This window comes from Callithrix jacchus, chromosome 8 (assembly GCF_049354715.1).
Source record: "Callithrix jacchus isolate 240 chromosome 8, calJac240_pri, whole genome shotgun sequence".
NCBI lineage: Eukaryota > Metazoa > Chordata > Mammalia > Primates > Cebidae > Callithrix > Callithrix jacchus.
The window spans coordinates 15,877,582-15,897,299 of record NC_133509.1 but is presented as its reverse complement, the minus strand read 5'-3'; the positions used below and the strand labels follow the sequence as shown (position 1 = coordinate 15,897,299).

Genomic DNA, 19,718 nt, shown 5'->3' with positions numbered 1-19,718 from the left:
GTTTGTTGATTGCAACCCACACTGAGAAACATATTTTATTTTGCATCTCTGTATAAGTATAAGATCACTTTCTCCCTCTCTTTCACACACACAGACAGAGAAAGAGAGAGAAAAAAATATTGTGTGTGTACTATTAAAAAATGCTTCAAATTTCTTTTCTCTACTTTTCTTTTCTTTTCTTTTTTTTTTTTTTGAGATGGAGTCTTGCTCTGTCACCCAGGCTGGGGTGCAGTGGTGCGATCTTGGCTCACTGGAACTTCCACCTCCTGGGTTCAAGCGATTCTTGTACCTCAGCTTACTGAGTAGCTGGGACTACAGGCGCTCACTCCCATGCCTGGCTGATTTTTTTGGTATTTTTGGTAGCGATGGGGTTTCACCATGTTGGCCAAGCTGGTCTTGATCTCTTGACCTCAAGTGATCTGCCCACCTAGGCCTCCCAAAGTGCTGGAATTACAGGCGTGAGCCACCTCGCCAGCAAACTTTATTCATATTTAATCTGGTCATTCTGATGCTTTAAAATCTCCTGAGGTTTTTCATTGCATAAAAAGTACATTCCAGCTGCGCGGTGGCTCATGCCTATAATCCCAGCACTTTGGGAGGCCGAGGCGGGTGGATCATGAGGTCAAGAGATCGAGACCATCCTGGTCAACAAGGTGAAACCCTATCTCTACTAAAAATACAAAAATTAGCTGGGCATGGTGGTGCGTGCCTGTAATCCCAGCTACTCGGGAGGCAGAAGCGGGAGAATTGCTTGAACTCAGGAGGCAGAGGTTGCGGTGAGCCGAGACCGCGCCATTGCACTCCAGCCTGGGTAACAAGAGCGAAACTTCATCTCAAAAAAAAAAAAGTACATTCCAAGTTAATAGCCTGAATATAAGGCCCTTTGCTGACTGCCCACTCGCCAGCCTTCTCGTTGGCGTCAGAAACTCAAAGCCCTTAGGATTCTCCTCACATGCCAGCTGTTCCTTTCTTTCACTTTGCACATGCTGTGCCTCTGACTGCAGCGCTGTTCTCCCTCTTCTTGGTTAGAAAACAGCTTTCACTTGAGGAATTCAGATGACCTGTCACCACCAGGTCTGTCCTCTGTCTTCTGCATTTTGATTGCTCTGATCTAGTACTCATCACACTGAAATGTAATTACTGATTTACATCTCCGAGTCCTTCCCTGAACCAAGCCCCCAGCTCCAGTGATTTGTGTATCTCAGTTGGTTTTATATCACTGGCACCTACTGCAGTGTCGTCGTCCAGCAGATATTCATTGATAATCAGCAAAAGGACACTGTTCTCCAGTTCCAAGTCATCGTTAATTAAAATTCTTCCATTCTATATGGTCTTAAGAACCCTGGCCATTTTAGTGACCCCGTTATATACGTGTGTGGTGCAGGGAGGAAAGGGTAGCTTTTGGAAGTAGTCACAGTTGATTCTATAGTTCCTCTTTCCCACTCAGCAAGTAGTTTTCATTGCTAGAGGGGGGATCAGGATTCTGATAGCTGGAATATATAAACAAATACAAATAAAGTGCTCAGCTTTTGAGTTTCTAAACAGATTTTCAAAAATTCGTGGCTGAGACAGTAAAATCTTTTTTTTTTTTTTTCTTTTGAGATGCAGTTTTGCTCTTGTTGCCCAGGCCAAAATCCAACAGTATGATCTCGGCTCACCACAAACACCACCTCCCGGGTTCAAGCAATTCTCCTACCTCAGCCTCCCAAGTAGCTGGGATTATAGGTGTGCGCCACCACGCCCGACTAATTTTGTATTTTTAGTAGAGATGGGGTTTCTCCATGTTGGTCAGGCTGGTCTCGAACTCCGGACCTCAGGTGATCCACCCACCTTGGCCTCCCAAAGTGCTGGGATTACCAGCGTGAGCCACCACGCCCAGTCTAGACGGTAAAGTCTTAAAAGCCAAGTGTTTTTTTTATTTTTATCCTATTTTTTTTTTGAGATAGGGTCTCAGTCCTGTGGTGTCACCTAGGCTAGAATGCAGTGGCACAATCACGGTTCACTGCAGCCTCCACCTCCTGGGCTCAAGGGATCCTCCTGCCTTAGCCCTCTGAGTAGTTGGGGCACCAGGCATGCACCATCACACTTGGCTAATTAAAAAATAAATTTTTTTTAGATATGGGGGTCTTGGTATGTTGCCCAGGCTAGTTTCAATCTCCTGGGTTTAAGCAATCCTCCTGCCTCGGCCTCCCAGTGTTGAGATTACAGGTGTGAGCCACTGTGCCTGGCCAAGCCTTTTGATTTGAAGAGAAGAAAGGGCTCAGTGCCAGAGAAAGCACCTCATAAGGTTTATGCCCCAAGCAGTAGATTGGGAAGAGCCAGTGTACCTCGCCCTCTACTCAAATGCAAGTTTAGGGATTGGGGCCACCTGGGGTGAAGTGGGAGGAGATTAGTGGGTGGGACCAGACCAGGAGGATCGGGTAGGTAGGGCAGAGTCAGCAACAAGAGGATCAGGAAAAGACTGAGCATCTGCTGCCACTGGCCTGTGCTGGGATCCTATGAGGCATGCCTCACATTGAGGGGTGGGTGGCCGTGGCTGGGCCTTCTAGTTAGGACCCCACCTGTCAAGTGTCCAACGGAAGTGACACCAGGCCAGGCCTGTCTGCTCACCCCATCCAATTACCCTCCAGAGGGGCAGTGGTGATGTGGGAAGAAAAACCCCAGCACCCAAACCTGGTGAATGGAACAGAATAAGCCTGAGATTTCAAGCTGAACGACACGGTTGTGGCAAATCCTAAGCCTTTACATTTGCTTAAAATTCTTTAAAATTAAAGAATACCTTCTTCTCTTATCCTGTTACCCTGAGATAATCACTGCTAAGTGTCTCAGTCCTTCCAGACATTTCTTTCTGCACTGCATGTGAATTTTCATTATATACCAGACTGGAACCTCCCTGAGACCAAGAACTACATCTTATTTTAGCACCTACGACAGTACTGGATGCTGAAAAGGCATTTGAATAAAATAATTTTGAATGAAAACTGTCTCAAAAATTCCGGTAGGCAAAGAAAAAAATAATGTTTTCATAATTTCATTATTATAAATGACTTTCAGACAGCTGTGTGAATTTCAGGCCTGTGGGGGGTAAGTTAGGGTGGGAGCAGCTAGTGGGTGGGGAGGGGGCTTTAGAATCACTTGAATCACATTGCTAAAAAGCTCTAGGGCCTGCCAGGTCTTTCAGTGATTACAAAACCTAACAAACTTTCCCTTTTCTTTCTTCCTCTCTCCTTCCTTTCTTCCTTCCGAATGGAGATGAGGTCTCACTATGTTGAGGCTGGTCTGGCACTCCTGGCCTCAAGCGATCCTCCTACCTTGGCCTCCCAAAGTGCTGGAATTACTGGGATTATAGGTATGAACCACCTTGCCCAGCACCCAACACACGTTCTAAGACCAGCCCTTCCTCTCTCAGGCAGCCAAAGAAACATTGTGAAGCAAGGTGCAGCCAGCGCTGCTGTTGTTGGTTTATAAGGGGATTACACAAGGCAGTCTCTATCTTTGGGAAGTGCCCCATTCAACAGCAGGGGTGGGTCATCTCTGTCCCAGCTCTGGTTCCATTTCTGAGAGTTCTTCTAACCTGTCCTCTGCCTTCTTCCTCTTCCCTGCTGCCTCCCTGTCCCCTCCTTACACCCACCCTTTGGATCAGGGTCAGTTCCTCATCTCAGCAAGCTCTCTTAAGTCTGCCATAGCCAGGTGCAGTGGCTTACGTCTGTAATCCAGCACCTTGGGAGGCTGAGGCCGGCGGAGGTCAAGAGATGGAGACCATTGTGGCCAACATGGTGAAACCCCATCTCTACTAAAATACAAAAAATTAGCCCGGCACGGTGGTGTGTGCCTGTAGTCCCAGCCACTTGGGAGGCTGAGGCAGGGGAATTGCTTGAACACCCAGGAGGCAGAGGTGGCAGTGAGCAAAGATGGCGCCACTCTACTCCAGCCTGGTGACAGAACGAGACTCCATCTCAAAAAAAAAAAGTCTGCCATAACCGCTGCCCCAGGCTGGGCCCTCCCATCTCCTGGCTAGACAACCCACTAGCCCACACCGTTTCCCGGCTTGTGTTGCCCTCTAATCCCTTCCACTGAAGCGGCTAGAGGGAGGTGTCCACTCTTGATTCAAGCCCTTCCTTGGCTCCTCATGGCCTGGGTGGAGTCCAGCCTCCCAGGGCAAGGATTCAGGGCTTCCTGGGACTGGCCCCGGCCTCTTCCTTTGTGTCCTGGTCTGCACCTGGGCCTGGGAAGCAGAGGCCCTAGACAACTGGTCCTGTTTGTCTCATCAAGAGCTTCCTGGAGGCTGCGTGGGCTGGAGCGTGAGCCCCAGGCTGGGCTGGGCTGTGCTGCCTGAGCTGCAGAGGTCTGGCCTGGATACCTGCTCCTCCCACCCCTGGTTTTCTGCCTCCCGTCACTTTCCAGCTCTTCCTTCTACCATCCCCTCAGACCAAGCATCATCAAACACAGACTCTCCAGCCAGAAAGGGCCCCTCCCTTCACTGTTCCTGTAGGGAAACCGCTCAAGGTCACAGAGCAGGTCAGAGGCTGCCAGGCTGGGACGAGAACACCCCGATCAAGACTCTTTCCTGCGCTTCAGGGAAGGCCAGGCAGGGTCTCCACAGCACGAGAGGGAGGAAGGTGAGGTGCGCGCCCTCCTCTGGTCGCGCCTTGGAGACAGCTGGTCTCTCGGCTACCCTCCTCCGAGCCCCCCTTCTCTACTTGGGGTGCTTTGGTTCCTGGCTATTCTGTGTGCCTGTTTTGCCATGAGGCCCCGGTGCCTATGGTTGGATCATTAATTCTGGAGTGGGTGGGAGGTGCAAAAGGGACCCAGTTTAGAAAAAAATGGGCTTGATAGGAAGGCCATAATCTGCCACCTGCTGGCTAGATGCAAGTTTCTACAAACTCCTCCTGGTCTTTGAATCTTGCCGTCATCATTGTGACCTTGAAACCCAAGATCTCTGCTCAGGGTCCCTACCTCCCTCCTCCCACTCGAGGCCCACCGTCTTTCCTTGTTCCCGTGTCCCCTTCGCTGGATCCGCTCACCCGATTCACACCAGCATCCCAATCCCGGGGGATTTGCACATGGAGATGGCTCTGGGAAGGGCAGTGCTTAGTCCAAAGAAACTGTGTGCTAATGAGGGAATTCTGGGCAGTGTGACAAGCCAGATGCAAGGGAGGGGCTCTGGGACAGGAGCTTGTTAGAACTCCTCTCACCCGATCCTCTAGATACTCACCTTCTCTTTCTGAGTAAGGCTGACCCATTTGTGCTGGTTACTGAATTAAAATTCCAAGGAAAGACAGGCTGCAGGTTGTTCCCAAATAGGAAACACACACACACACAGAACGAGGAGCCTCTGCCAACATCCCAGGCGGGCCTCTTCCCCTCCCTGCGCCATAGCCCTGCAGTCCCTGAGCTGGCTGACCAGGGGGAGGAGAAGGATCTGGTAATGTTTCCTGTGGCTGAAATAAGTGCCTCTGCTCCAGGCAGCCCCATCACGGCAGCCCTTCCAAGCAGGAAGGCTGGGGGGCGGGGGCCTGGAGGTGGGGGTGTTTTCAACATGAAGTCATTTCCCACAGTGAAGCAGCAGCCACGTTCTGCACGGTCCACTGGCAGTCTGGGATGTTTGCCCAGCACCAGGAGAGAGTCTAAAAATGCCCAAGCCCATCTTGGGATCTCAGGAGGCTGGCTGGAAGACAACACAGGAGTCATCCAATCCCAGAACAAACTGCCCAGTCCACACTGAACCCAGCCTAGAGTGAAGCTCATCCCACTCTCCAAGGGCTCCACATCCTGCTGGGTGATATGACGCCTCTACATAGACCACTGGCTGGAGCCCCTCAAGGGCAGAGCTTGCTCTTTCCCATGTCATGGTTCCCAGCACCTCGTGCAAAATAGATGCAGCTACTTGCTATGTGTTAAACTGAGTTGAAAATTGAATTAAGTGTCGCGGGGGCGGGGGGATAAAGAGTTGTAGGCACACACAGGAGGATACGCTTGCTGATGGTAAAGGCATTAGGAACATCTCCATAGAAGAGAAGGGTCTGAAGTTTAGCCTTAAGTATCCTTACTTGGAGAAAAGAAGGGAGCAGACACCTGGTTGGGAGCATGGTAGTGGGGACAGGTTCAAACAGCCATGAACAGATCACCCTCCTACATCATTGTGATAATTACAGCAATGTGTTGGGCCAGGCAGTATAATTGGCAATGTGTAATTGGCAGAGGGGTCATCATAACAGACTAGGCATGGAATATACAGCATATGAAGAAATTAAGGATGCACAGCCAGCCAATTGGGAATTGCTGAGTTATTCAACAAAGGCAGTCAGGAAAATGGGCTAGTGGGGAGATGGAAAGCAAGTTCAAGCCCGACCGCAGACAGTGTACTATAATAAGTGATGATAAGCTGCCCCGTTGGGCTCAGAATTGGAGATTAGGTAGGACAGAGGAACATATGAGACAGATCACCTTATCTATCACCCGTTCCCCTGAGCCTCAGCAAAAGTGATTTTCCGTACCCAAGCCCTGTAGGAAGCCACCTCTGCTTCCTTTTTCTCAATAATTTTAAAAAAATCATTTGTGTTAGAGGATGAGGATTTGTCCCATCCTCTCAATTGCTGGTATAATGGAAACCTAGGATGACATACCAGGAAGGGACCCTAGAAATTGTCCCATCCCCTCATTTTATAGATGGAGAAAATGAGGCCCAGGGGAAAAAAAAAGAGCCTTACTCAGTGTTGCACAGCTAGTCCGCGCAGAGCCAGGCCTGCACCACACCTTCCTGGCATCCTGCCCACTGCTCCTCTGCAGCCCTTTACCCTTTCCTCCTCACCCCTTTTCTAAGACCCACACTGCTTTCCTCTGGCCCTTCTGAGTTTCCTGTGGTGTCCACGCTGCCTGGGGCCTGTACACTTTGCGGCCTGACAACTCTTTTTTTTTTTTGAGATAGAGTCTTGTGGAGTGCAGTGGGGCGATCTTGGCTCACTGCAACCTCCGCCTCCCGGGTTCAAGCGATTCTTCTGCCTCAGTGTCCCAAGTAGTTGGAATTACAGGCGTGTGCCACCACACCCAGCTAATTTTTTGTATTTTTAGTAAAGACAGGGTTTCACCACGTTAGCCAGGATGGTCTTGATCTCCTGACCTCGTGATCCACTGTGTTAGCCTCCCAAAGTGCTGGGATTACAGGTGTGAGCCACTGTGCCCAGCCCTGACAACTCTTATTCAAGACAGCCTTGGGCTACTGAGAGAGTGAGGATATCCAGCCTCCCTGGTCTCATAATGGGCCTCGGCCACCCTCCCAGAACAGACTCTGCCCAGCTCTGAGCCTGGCTGGTGACTGGGAGCACAGTCCATCTCTGGCTCTGGACTCAGAAAATCCAGTCCCTGTGTATTTCCCCCCCTACACTGGCTGAGTGACCTCAAACATGTCACCACTCTGGGCCTGATTGCTCTTCTTGAAAACAGGGACAATCAGACCTACCAATGAGAGCTGCTATGAAGATCAAATGAGTCAAGTGTGTGGAATCCTGCCTGATAAACCGCAAGGCATCATTCCAATGTGAAGCATTAGTCTCACCCAGACCGCAACATGGGGCTACACAGAGACCAGCATCTATTGAATCACGCTAGAACAGTTCTTAACTGGGAAGTGATTCTGATATCCCAGGGGATGTCACGTCATATCTGGGGACATTTTTGGTTGTCCCAATTGGATGGGGGTTGCTATGGCATCTGATTGGTGGAGGCCAGGGATACGGCTAAATATCTTGCAATGTACAGGGCAGCCCCCACAGCAAAGAATTATCTGGCCCCAAATGTCAATAGTGCCGAGACAAATGAAAGTGCGAAATTATATCTGTAGGTACAGACGTGGGCTGTCATGCCGGAAAGGCAAATGAGCTGTGGGTGGGGAGCTGACCATCAAGGAACCATGGTGACCAAGAGCAGGAACCACCCGGGATGAAATGAGATGCCCAGGTTTGATAAGTTGAAAACATTTTATTTCAATTCTATCCTTGGGAGGCAGCATAAATAATCACAGGAGACCACAAAGGTCAATGGGGAAGAAAAAAAAAAAAGCTCCAGAAATGTGGGGAGGAGGAGATGAGTGCTGACACTGTCTAGCTGCGGGGTATGGGGTGAGGAGGCCCTACTGTAGCTGGCTGGGAGGAAGGAGGTTCTTAGAGGAGAGGTCCAGCTCACCTGGAGGGGCTTGGGTAGCCCTGGCCTCTGTGGATGGGATATTCCATAGGGCGGCCACGGGAAAAGCAGGTGTGGAGTATGATGCGTCTAGTAGATCTAGCTAATGAAAGGGAAGAGTGGACACCCATTTCTTGATTTCCAGATCTCACCCCAAACGGTGAATCTTCTGAAAACAGTGTTTACAAACTCTTTGTGGGCAGTGGGAAATGAAAGGAGGAAGAAAGAAGGAATAAGAGAAAATGTGTGCAAGATCAAATGAAACGTGGCATCTCAGAGGTGTGTGACCTTGGGCCACTCCTCTCGGTTCCCTCATCTGAAGAAGGGTGTAGATGTGAGGCTTGATGAGATCTTATGTGTCAAAGGACTGCAGAAACTTTAAAGTGCTATACGGATGTGAGAGGCTGTGTTCATTCTACGTGCGTAAGGCTGAAAGTGGCTGAGATAGCGGTGCTGAGACACGCAGCACAGCCCCAGAAGCCATCAGACCCTGGTCTGCCTTCCCTAGGGCCAAGCTCCACCCTTCTCAGCCTCAGCTGCCAGGAGGATGAGGCTTCATCTCAGCTGGAGTCCCCTGGGGAGGGTGGTGGTGACAGCCGAGGGTGTGGACCTGAAGGACCTAGGGGCACAGAGCGTGAGGGTCCTCAACTGGGCAGTGTGGCACATCGGCACTACTGGTGCTGGGTAGACGGTAGCAGTGGCTTCCAGTTCTCATTCTCCACAGAGACTTGGGCACTGGTGAAGCCCACCATGGGATTGGCATCTTGATGCAGCGGGAAAGGTCCTGGCCTTGGGATCTGGACACCCAGGGTCCTGGCTGTGGGTCCACTGTTGACCTGCTGGGTGACTTTATAAGTCACTTCCCCATTGCACCCTCAGTTCTGTCATTTGTCAGACAGGGACACTAATCCCTACCCTGCCTGGCTCACAAATTGAATGGGAAAAGGGTGTGCAAGAGCTTTGAAGAGAATCGTGGGGAAGGCAAGGGGTTTTTATGGCCTTGGAGAGCAATCCTCTGAATTCCCTGAAGACAAGAGGGCGGGAGGGGAAGAGACAAAAAGGAGCTGTGCGGCTCGCTGCCCTCTAGGGTGAGGCAGGCTTCCGGGGCTGCTGAGGGAAGAGGGAGTGGAAAGAAAGAGGGATCACTGCAGCCTGTAGTCCAGCACTTATGCTGTGGTACCTTCGGTGATGCTGAGAGCTCCAGGTGGGAGTGCTGAGATGTCCTGGCAGCCCCCTTTGCAGGGGAAATGTCCAAGTGCTAAGTCTAGCTGGTATCCTGCTTCCCCCTTTGCTTCCTGGTCCACTGAGATGGAGCCCCCCCAACCCCAGAGAGTCTGTAGTCTTCACCCAGCTGAGGGGAAGTCTGGCTCCTGGGGTGGCAGGGAAGGGGGCTGCCGGTGGGGGGTCTCCAGGAGAAGCTGGGGACTTTTATTAGCATGAGGTCAGGAGGTCAGAGGTTGGCTTCCAGTTCTGGAGGTGGTAGGCGGGGGTCCTCGGGTTGGCCCCCGCTCCCGTCCTGGCTCTGTCTCTGGGGTCACTGGATAAGGGAGAAGTTAAGGGACGAGTAGAAACGACGGAGAGATCGGCTTAGAAAACAGCCCAGCTGGGGAGCTAACAGTTCTTGGGGCTGTTGCGCAAGTTTTTCAGTTCCAGCTGGAGTTGCCGAATGCGGATGTCCTTCTGGGCCAGCTCCTCTTTCAACCGTCGAATCTCATCCTGCTGCCGGAAGAACATTCGAAGGAGCTGGGGTGGAGGAAGAGAGTGGGCCATGGAGGGCCCAGGAGAGAGCAGGTGAGACAAGGATTTCGCAGGTGAGTCTCCACCCGCCTGCCGCCCATGCCCTCCCGTTGCCCCAGGCCTCCCACTGTTTGCTCAACGTATTCATCCCCAGTCCCTCATCATGATTGCACCTCTCCCGTCTCTAGCTCCATCTGTGGCTCTTGCTTTCCCTTGTGAGATGGGAAACAAACAAAACCTGAGTCATTAATTGATTCAGGATCACTGAAAAAGGAGTGACCAAAGAGTCCAGTTTTCCAAATATCCCAAGCTTGTCCCTTTCTGGGTCCTAACCTAATGCTTTTCTTTACCATTATATTAATAGGTGTATTAATTATTACATCTATAATACATACCAATAAATGTATAATAATACATAATAATAGATGTATCATTACATGCATTCTTACATTATTATTGATAATTTATGTATTTATTTATTTTTTGAGACGAAGTCTCACGGAGCCACCCAGGCTGGAGTGCAGTGGCGTGATCTCAGCTCACTGCAACCTCTACCTCCCGGTTCAAGTGATTCTCCTGCCTCAGCCTCTGGAGTAGCTGGGACTACAGGCACTTGCCACCATCCCTGGCTAATTTTTTTTGTATTTTTTAGTAGAGATGGGAGTTCACCGTATTAGACAGGCTGGTCTCATACTCCTGACCTTGTGATCTGCCCACCTCGGCCTCCCAAAGTGCTGGGATTACAGGTGTGATCCGCCACGCCCGGCCGATATTTATTTATTTATTTTTGAGACGAAGTCTCACTTTGTCTCCCAGGCTGGAGTGTGGTGGCGTGACTTTGGGTCACTGCAACCTCCACTTCCTGGGTTCAAACAATTCTCCTGCCTCAGCCTCCTGAGTAGCTGGGAATACAGGCATGTGCCACTGCGCCCGGCTAATTTTTGTGTTTTTAGTAGAGACGGGGTTTCACCATATTGGCCAGGGTGATCTCGAACTCCTGACTTCAAGTGATCTTCCCGCCTTGGCCTCCCAAAATGCTGGGATTACAGGTGTGAGTCACTGCACCCAGATTGTATTGATAATTTAGAGCTTTCTAAGATGCTTTGTATCCTTCTCTTCTTAAGGAGGCTCAGTATACAGAATGGAACCTAGCTTTTTTCCGACTGATGAGAAACTGTGACAAGAATACCGAAGTTTGCACTGGGCAGGGATTCATGTACTGGGTGGGCATGGGCAATGCATAGCTATCTTGGCAGATCTTCACTCAAACGACTTGCTGGTTTAACCCGCCTCCATTTCTCCTGTAAAACATCCTGACAGATGCCCAAGGAATGCCGAGCCCTGGAAGGCAGCAGGCTCCTTGTGGCTCCTGCACACCTGAGTCAAATGTTACCCACAGTCAATTGTGTTTGGTCTCAAACCTTCTGATGTGAATGACATTTGTTATTGTAATTGCGTAATTTAGTGAAATACGATATAAACTGATGAAATGAGCACAAAAGGAGAGTTGCTGTCTTTTCTTCTCCCCTCTCCTCTCCTCTTCTCCTCTCCTCTCCTTCTCTTTTTTGAGATGGAGTTTCCCTCTTCTTGCCCCAGCTGGAGTGCAGTGGTGCAATCTGGGCTCACCACAACCTCCACCTCCTGGGTTCAAGCGATTCTCCTGCCTCACCCTCCCGAGTAGTTGAGATTACGGGCATGCGCCACCACACCCAGCTAATTTTGTATTTTTAGTATTTTAGTAGAAATGGGATTTCTCCATGTTGGTCAGGCTGGTCTCAGGTGATCCACCTGCCTTGGCCTCCCAAAGTATTGGGAGTAGAGGCTGAGCCACCGTGCCTGGCTGAGAGTTGCTGTTTCTATAAAAACTTAAATGCTTTATAAAATCTTGATAAAGGTGATGCTAAAAAAGATTGCAGCTGAACTGGGTGTGGAAGATCTGGTCCTAAACGACGAGAATATTCTAAATCTTGACTGATGGCGTCTGCATGACTGCGTGTTTGTTAAAACTCTTAAAACAACACGCTACGAAGGATGAGTTTTACCATAGGCAAATTATACCTCAATGTCTCAAAAGGAGATGAGAGAAAACATTGTAAAAATGAGAACTTTGCTTTTGGATGGACTTTAAATTCTTTTTCTACCTAAAAGAAACTGAAACTGGAGGCCGGGTGCGGTGGCTCACACCTGTAATCCCAACACTTTGGGAGGCCAAGGCGGGTGAGTCACGAGGTCAGGAGTTCAAGACCAGCCTGACTAACATGCTGAAACCCCGTCTCTAAAAAAAAAAAAAGAAACTGGAAATGGATATGGTTTTAAGGTGTGTGATTCGTGTGAAAAACATGGCAGATTCCAACCAGGGAGGGCCTCCTTGAAGAAAAGGTCTTGGTCCAGCATCAAAATTTGCAAAATGAATGTATATGTTTTCTTTTCATTATTTATCTGTTTTGAGAGTGTCTTGCTCTGTCACCCGGGCTGGAGTGCAGTGGAGTGATCTTGGCTCCGCCTCCTGGATTCAAGCAATTCTCCTGCCTCAGCCTCCTGAGTAGCTGGGATTGCAGGCGTGCACCACCACACCTGGATAATTTTTGTATTTTTAGTAGAGATGGGGTTTCAGCATGTTGGCTAGGATGGTCTTGAACTCCCGGCCTCAGTGATTTACCTGCCTCAACCTCCCGAGGTGCTAGGATTACAGGTGTGAACCACCACTCCTGCCCATGATTCCCTCCTTTAACTGACTTAAAAAAGTATTGTTTGTTAACCAAGAAACACCAGTCCCGATTACATCTGTTCAGAGGGATGATATCCTATTTGCCTTTACACTAAATGACTCTACACACTTTGTGTCTTCCAAGTTCTCAAAATTTCGTTGTACTGTTTTTCTTTGGTCCACTTTTGTCAAAAAACTGCTTTATTAAGGTGTATTTCACATACCATAAGATTCACTCATTTTAAGCATACAATTCAGCGATTTTGGGTAAAGTTATTGGATTGTGCAACTGTAAGTCTCTTCTCCTGCATCAAGCTGTCAGCTGTTTCCTCACACTTCAATCAATGTGTCCACCTTTGACAACCCCAGTTTCTTTTCTGTTCTTTTCTGAGACAAAGCTTCACTCTTGTTGCCCAAGCTGGAGTGCAATGGCACGATCTCAGCTCACTGCAATTCTGTGTCCCAGGTTCAAGCGATTCTCCTGCCTCAGCCTCCTGAGTAGCTGGGATTACAGGCTCCTGCCACCATGCCTGGCAAATGTTTGTATTTTAGTAGAGACAGGGTTTCACCATGTTGGCCAGGCTGGTCTTGAATTCTTGACCTCATGTGATCCACCCACCTCAGCCTCTCAAAGTGCCGGGATTACAGGTGTGAGCCACCACTTTCCTTGGGGTCTATTTTAAAGCAAATCCCATTTATCGCATCATTTCGTCCAGCCCTGAATATCTCTCTACAATGGCATACAAGCATATTTTACGTTGATTATCAAGTTACCTGCCAATCTCCCCCTTAAGACTGTGAGGTCCGAGAGGTTAAGAAGAGTCTTATTTTTATTAATAATAGTGATAGCGGGCCAGGCATGGTGGCTCACGCCTGTAATCCTGGCACTTTGCAAGTCTGAGGTGGGTAGAACACCTGAGATCAGGAGTTCGAGACCAGCCTGGCAAACATGGTTAAACTCTGTCTCTACTAAAAATACAAAAATTAGCTGCACATGGTAGTACACACCTGCTAATCTCAGCTCCTCAAGAGGCTGGAGCAGGAGAATAATTTGAACCTGGGAGGCAAAGGTTGCAGTGAGTCAAGATCATACCACTGCACTCCAGCCTGGGCAACAGAGTGAGACTCCATCTCAAAAAAAAAAAATCATAAGTTGGTGGTATAGATGGCTCCCATGTTATCCCCTTTCCTCCAGCATGGGCTGGCCCTAATAGCTTGCTTCAAATGAACAGAATAGGGCAGAAGTGGTGGGATACCATTTCCAAGTTCAGATGACAGAAAGACTGTGGCTTCCATCTTGGGTGCCCTCTCTTGCTCTTCTGCTCACACACCCTCTTGTGAGCTGCCTTATGGAGGAGTCCACATGGCAGGGACCCGAGGGAAGCTCTGGCCAACAGCCCAGGAGGAACTGAGGCCCTCAGTCCAATAGCCCCTGAGTACATGAGTCCTGCCAGCAACCACCTGAGTGAACTTGGAAGCAGATCCTTCCACAGTTGAGCCTTCAGATGTGACTGCAGCCCCAGTGGACGGTGTAACTGTACCCTCATGAGAGACCTTGAGCCATGGGCATGCAAAGAAACTGTGAGTTAATAAGTGTTGTGGGTTTAGGTCATTAAGTTCTAGGGTAATCTGTTTCACAGCAGTCGATAACTAATACAGTTGACCTTTTTCTTTGAACACTAAATATGGGCCAGGAAGAGTGCTAGACACTTAGGAATTATCTCTTTAGTTCTCATAGCTTTCCATATCCCTATTTTACCTCAAGGAAATGGACTTACAACGGTCAGGAAACTTGCTCAGTCACAGCCAGGAAATGGCAGAGCCAGAATTCAAATGCAGGTGGGGCCAGGCAGCCATCTCCGTTTCAGCGGTATCAGGCCTTATGTCTGGCACACGGCACGGGGACAAGGCCCTGCTGAGCTGCCCCTGAAAGAGCTTGCTCCTGTTCCAAGTGGTACAAAGAGCACCTTTATAAGAGCCAGTCTCTTCCTCAAAGACTGGCAGTGTCAGAGCCCGGCACTGCTGCAGCGCCAGGGCGGGAGAGGCAGGGCTGTGATGCCGGAGGCCAGGCTTGCCCCTGTTAGTCAGGAATTGATAACTCCTGGAACACCAAATGACAGCAACATTCTGAGATGAATTCATGAGGAGACGCATAACTCCGTGCGTTAGTGAATTTGGGGTGTGGGGGTGGTGTGGGGAGCCCGTATCTCCAGACATCCCAGCTCCTATTTATTGGGGTCACAGTCATCAGAAGCCAATATCAGGCTACTTATGGCATTTGTCACAGAAAGAAAAATGTCTGAGAATGGAACTGGCTTAAAGGCCTGAAGCCCATAATTGAAATGTAAAGGTCTCACTCTTCCAGGGCCTGTGGAGGTAACTTATATTCCTTACCTCGTTTTCTGTGCGGGGTGGGACATTTTCTAATAAATCTATTCCGTTGACCACGACACTCTTCTTTTCTTTGATGGGAGCCTTAAATACCATTTTTGAGGACTTCTTATAGCCTTCTTTCAAAGACATCAGCACGGGATCTAAAGAAGGCAAGAGAAATGCTCTCACCGCCGATCCCATGGACTGTCAGGCGATGGTCCAGCAGGCTGGGCGGGAGGGAAGTTCAAGCAGGGAGATAGGCAAGGGGAACTGGGGCGAGCTGCACTGAAGGCAAAGGCGTGGGCATGCCACCTGTCCTCTGTGGAGCCCAGCCCCTGCGATACCTCGGTTGATGCCTCCCAGCCATTCATCTGGGGTCAGTGCTGGCTCCGTGCCTGGTGTCATGGGGTAAATGTCTTCCTGGTAGGAATCTGACTGCAGTGGGAGGAACAGGAGAGAGGACAGAGGGGCTGCTGGGAAAATCCCTACTCTTCAGTCAGACTTTTCTCACTGACCTCCAACCACGCTACCTGCTCTCCTGCCTCCATGCCTTTGCACTGTGTCTCCCTCCTGGAAACACCCTCCTGCACTCATGAGCAAGCCCAGTTGTCCCCACCTGAGAATGCCCCTCACCCCAAATTGGGCTTGAAGATCCCAGTCCACAGCACATCTCTCACCTGGGCTTCTCCAAGCTCATGATCAGTGGTGAGCAGGCTGGGATGCGATGCAGGCCCCCATCCCAGAGCCCAGCCCAGCCCAGCCCCACTTACCCTCCGGGGCACAATCATGGAGATGGGCTCAATCAGGCCCTTGAGAGTCACCAGCTTGTAGAAGCGGAACACCTCGCAGGCTGACACATCCAGCCCGTGCTTGGGCATGACCCCTGGAACAAGCACACGTGGCTCCATGGGGTCCCAGGAACTACCCCTCAGGGACATCACCCCATGATGTTCTAGGCCAGGGGAAAGGCTGAGGTATGTACTTAGGTTTGGAGGCAACAGCCCATGCAGAGGGCAGAGGGTGGACTGGGGCTTCTTCAATAAGTCTGTCTCTGGTTGGTCACCTCCCAAGCTCCTTGGGCCAGACCTGCCTCACCACAGTGCAAGCTTCAGAACTGGACCCTTTGGAATTGGAAGAAACTGTAGAAACCTTTTAATCTAGCCCACTCCTTTTCTAGATGAGGGTCCAGAGAGGGTCAGAGGGCAAAGGGCTTGTGGGAAGTAGAAAAGTTCCTTTTTAAAGTTTCCTTTCTTGTTAAAGAATAAGTGTGCTAATAACTTTGTTAAGCCCTATCCTATGTAGCTGTTACACATGCCATGCTTACAGGAACGTGGTACATGCTACGTCCTTGTACTTTAACCAAGATATCTGTGTTGCACGTGCTCACAGGCATGTCCAAGCCCTCCACTGCTTTTGCCTGTTTAGAAAAGTTTTAAGTTGTTAGCCAATTGGGTTTTAGTTTAGATTGTGAGGGCTGGCTCCAGCCAGTGGAGATCAGACACAGCAGTTAGGACAACCCCAAATGTGTAAGGGATAAATTTGTCTGTTTTCCTTTGTTCTTTGTACTCTCGTGGCAAGATGGCTAGTGAGAGTACCCTTCCTGCAGTCCAGGAAGTAAAAATTGCATTGCTGAAAGATCCTTTGTCTCAGTGCTGATTTTTCTTTGCAGCACCAAGCATCTGTTTCCAACAGGGCTATCCAAGGTCACAGAGCCCATCGCCCTCTGAAATGGGCAGTCATCCCTGAGCCTCCTGTGTCTCCAGGCCTGAGAGAGAAAGAAGGAGGGAGAGGCCATTCCCCATACACCCTAGAGGTCTGGACACAGCCCAAGATTGCTGTTCTGCCCTGTGTCTCCTAGAACAAACAATGTGTGCACATTGCCTGGGTGGGTTCACTAGCCACATATCCCCAACAGCCACCTCTGCTGAACATGTATTATAGGGATGAGGGGCAGTGTGGTGCTAGGAGCACAGCTCTAGGGTGGACCAATGGGGTTTGAATCCTGACTCTGTGCCCTTTCCATCTGGGAGTGCTTTGGCAAGTCATAACTCTCTCAGCTTCTAGTTCCTTGGCTGGGTCGAGGAGGACAATAGTGGCCCCACATGAGGTGGTCAGGAGAATATGTACCAAGATGCTCATTAACTGCCTGGCGCTGTGACGAGCACAGACAACATTCATTTCTTTCCCTGTATTGTGAATATGAGTTAAGGCTCTGTCTGTCTTCCACTGGGCTGGAAGCCGCTCTTCCAGATAAAGGAACTCCAGGAGCTAGAGGGAAGGGGTGAAATGGTTGCCCAAATGGGATTAGAAGCCATCAGATTGGGTTTGAGTTCTGTCTCTGCTACTGAACAGATACCACCTGCCTCTGGTGAGTTGCTTAACTTCTCTGAGTCTACAAAAAGTGCCTAGGTCACAGCAAATGCTCAATAGTGGTCACAGGTGAGGAGGAGGAGGAGGAGGATGAGGATGAGGATGAGATGAGTCATCCTGAGTCCTTCCTCCTCTCCTCTCCACCCCTCCATATCCGATACCTTAGCAAGTCCTGCTGACACTGCTTTCCAAACATCTCCTGGACTCATCCGGTTCTCTCTGTCTTCCTTCTGTCCACCTATTACCCTCTCTTGCCTGGAAGTCTACAACTGCTTCCTAACTGGTTTCCCTGCCTTCCTCCTGCCCCTCCCAAATCCATTCCATTCTCCCTACCAAAGCCAGAGCAATCTTTTTTTGTTTTGTTTTGTGTTGAGACAGTCTGGCTCTGTCGCCCAGGCTGGAGTGCAGTGGCACCATCTCAGCTCACTGCAATCTCTGCCTCCCATGTTCAAGCGATTCTCCTGCCTCCGCCTCCCAATAGCTGGGATTATGGGTATGCGCCACCACACCCGGCTAATTTTTGTATTTTTAGTGGAGACAGGATTCCATCATTTGGCCAGGCTGGTCTCAAACTCCCGATCTCAGCTGATCTACCTGCCTCGGCCTCCCAAACGGCTAGGATTACAGGTGTGAGGCACCGCACCCGGCCACCAGAGCCATTGTAACTAACACTTCAGGTCACGTCATGTTGTCTCGTCTCCCACCCAAGAAAAAGAACCCCTGCCGCAATGATTTCCTAATCAAATGCAAGCTCCTTTTCCAGGCTAATGCATCCCATGGATTCAGCCCCTGCCCGTCTCTCTGTCTCCTGACACCCTCCCCCCATCTCTTGCTATCTCATAGAGTCTACCCCAGGCTCAGCCACACTGGCCTCCCTTCTGTTCCTAGAATATGCTAGGCTCATTCCAGCTGCAGAGCCTTTGCACTAACCATGCCCCCTGCTGGGACTGCTCTTTCTCTTTCCCATCTTTCAGATCCCAACTGAACATCTCATCGTCACAGAGAGGCCTTCCCTGACACCCGTCTAAAGCAGCCCCCAGTCACTCTGTTCTGGCACACCATTTGACTCTGCCTAGGACTCATTCCCATCCTATATTTCTCTGATTTGTTTATTGCCTGTCTCCTGCTCAGTGGAATGTGAGCCCCACGGGAGTAAGGCCATGTTCTGTTTTACTTGCCACTGTATCCCCAGGCTTAGCACTGGGTCTGGTACACAGTTGGAACTCAATAACTGTTTGATGAACACCTATGTGAAGGAGCAGGAGGAGCCAAGTGCTCTGCCAGGTGCCTTGCACCTATGGTCTCTAAGCCTTACATCAGCCCTTCAAGGTAGGTTTGATTATCCCCATTTTACAGATGAGGAAACGGAGGGATTAAGTGCACACTTGAGCCAGAATATAAACCCAGGTCTGACTCCAAAGTCCAGGCTGATTTTTATACTATTTGATGCAGAGTGACAGTGGAGGTGGAGATGGCAGCGCTGGGGAAAGGTAAAGTGGATGGAATGGTGATTGGGACCTCAGACATCTCTTGGCTTCCATTTTGCTGTTGGTCACTGGAGTGGGTTCTTAGCCCCTTTCAGCTCCAATGTCCCTGAAGCTGGCCCCCAAGCCCTGTCCTCAACATGAGATCCATAGGGAAAGCAAGCTAGACTCCAGCTCCAAAGAGGAGGCTCACCCACAAAGGTGGGAAAGGGGGGTGGGGGGACTCTGATAATACATGTTTCACTGGATGATTTGGACCCCAAATGTGGAATTGCTGAATTGTATGCACTACCAGGTTTGTCCAAAGAAAGGAAAGTTGGTTGTAAGACTTTTAGTGGTGGGAGAATGTGAGGACTCACTCACTACAGCCCGCCAATGCCGGAGCCATCTCTGGGTTTCTGTCTGAGCATCTAGGGAGCTTGGGGCTGCAGTCACAGGAGCCCCTGGAACTTCTTCCTGCCCTATCAGGCAGACAGAGTTGCTGCTGGGGTCTGGGAGTCCCCGCTTCCTAGAGGCTCAGGAAGGGACCTGTGCGTAGACCCCACTGTGACCTTCAGTTACTGGACCACTTCCCACCATTGTCATAGCCACTGTGGGCTTCAGGCTCCCATCTTCGATCAGGAGCGCAGGCAGAGAGCACATGCCAGCAGGCTACTGCTGATGGTGGACGTGAGCACGGCGGGGTGACAGCACCGGTCCAGTGGGCAGTGACAGCGGCAGCAGGGCCAGCTCTTGCAGGTTCTGTTCCCACTTGCCCATGAGCTGTGGCCTTCTGAGCCCGATTTTCTATTTAAGGGAGAGGGTGACCCACGGGCCAGATATCCTCCAGTGCACGAGTGCACCAGCCGTGGCAGCCTCGGGCCCCTTAC

The 19,718-nt window shown here is 50.1% G+C and overlaps 1 protein-coding gene and 1 pseudogene across 27 annotated transcripts in view; both read right to left on the bottom strand.

Annotated features, from left to right (window-relative positions):
• LOC100894897 (cysteine--tRNA ligase, cytoplasmic pseudogene) overlaps nucleotides 1-8,228 on the bottom strand; it is a 28,021-nt pseudogene extending 19,793 nt beyond the window's left edge.
• Nucleotides 7,958-19,718, bottom strand: part of CORO2B (coronin 2B) — a 176,826-nt gene continuing 165,065 nt past the window's right edge. For all 27 annotated transcript variants that reach the window (XM_078333494.1, XM_078333490.1, XM_078333491.1 and 24 more), the window contains 4 exons: nucleotides 15,766-15,878; nucleotides 15,340-15,430; nucleotides 15,017-15,156; nucleotides 7,958-9,921 (listed from right to left, as the gene is read on the bottom strand). In XM_078333494.1, coding sequence (XP_078189620.1) covers nucleotides 9,790-9,921; nucleotides 15,017-15,156; nucleotides 15,340-15,430; nucleotides 15,766-15,878 — 476 coding nt within the window. In that variant the 3' untranslated portion in view covers nucleotides 7,958-9,789. The remainder of the gene's footprint in view (nucleotides 9,922-15,016; nucleotides 15,157-15,339; nucleotides 15,431-15,765; nucleotides 15,879-19,718) is intronic.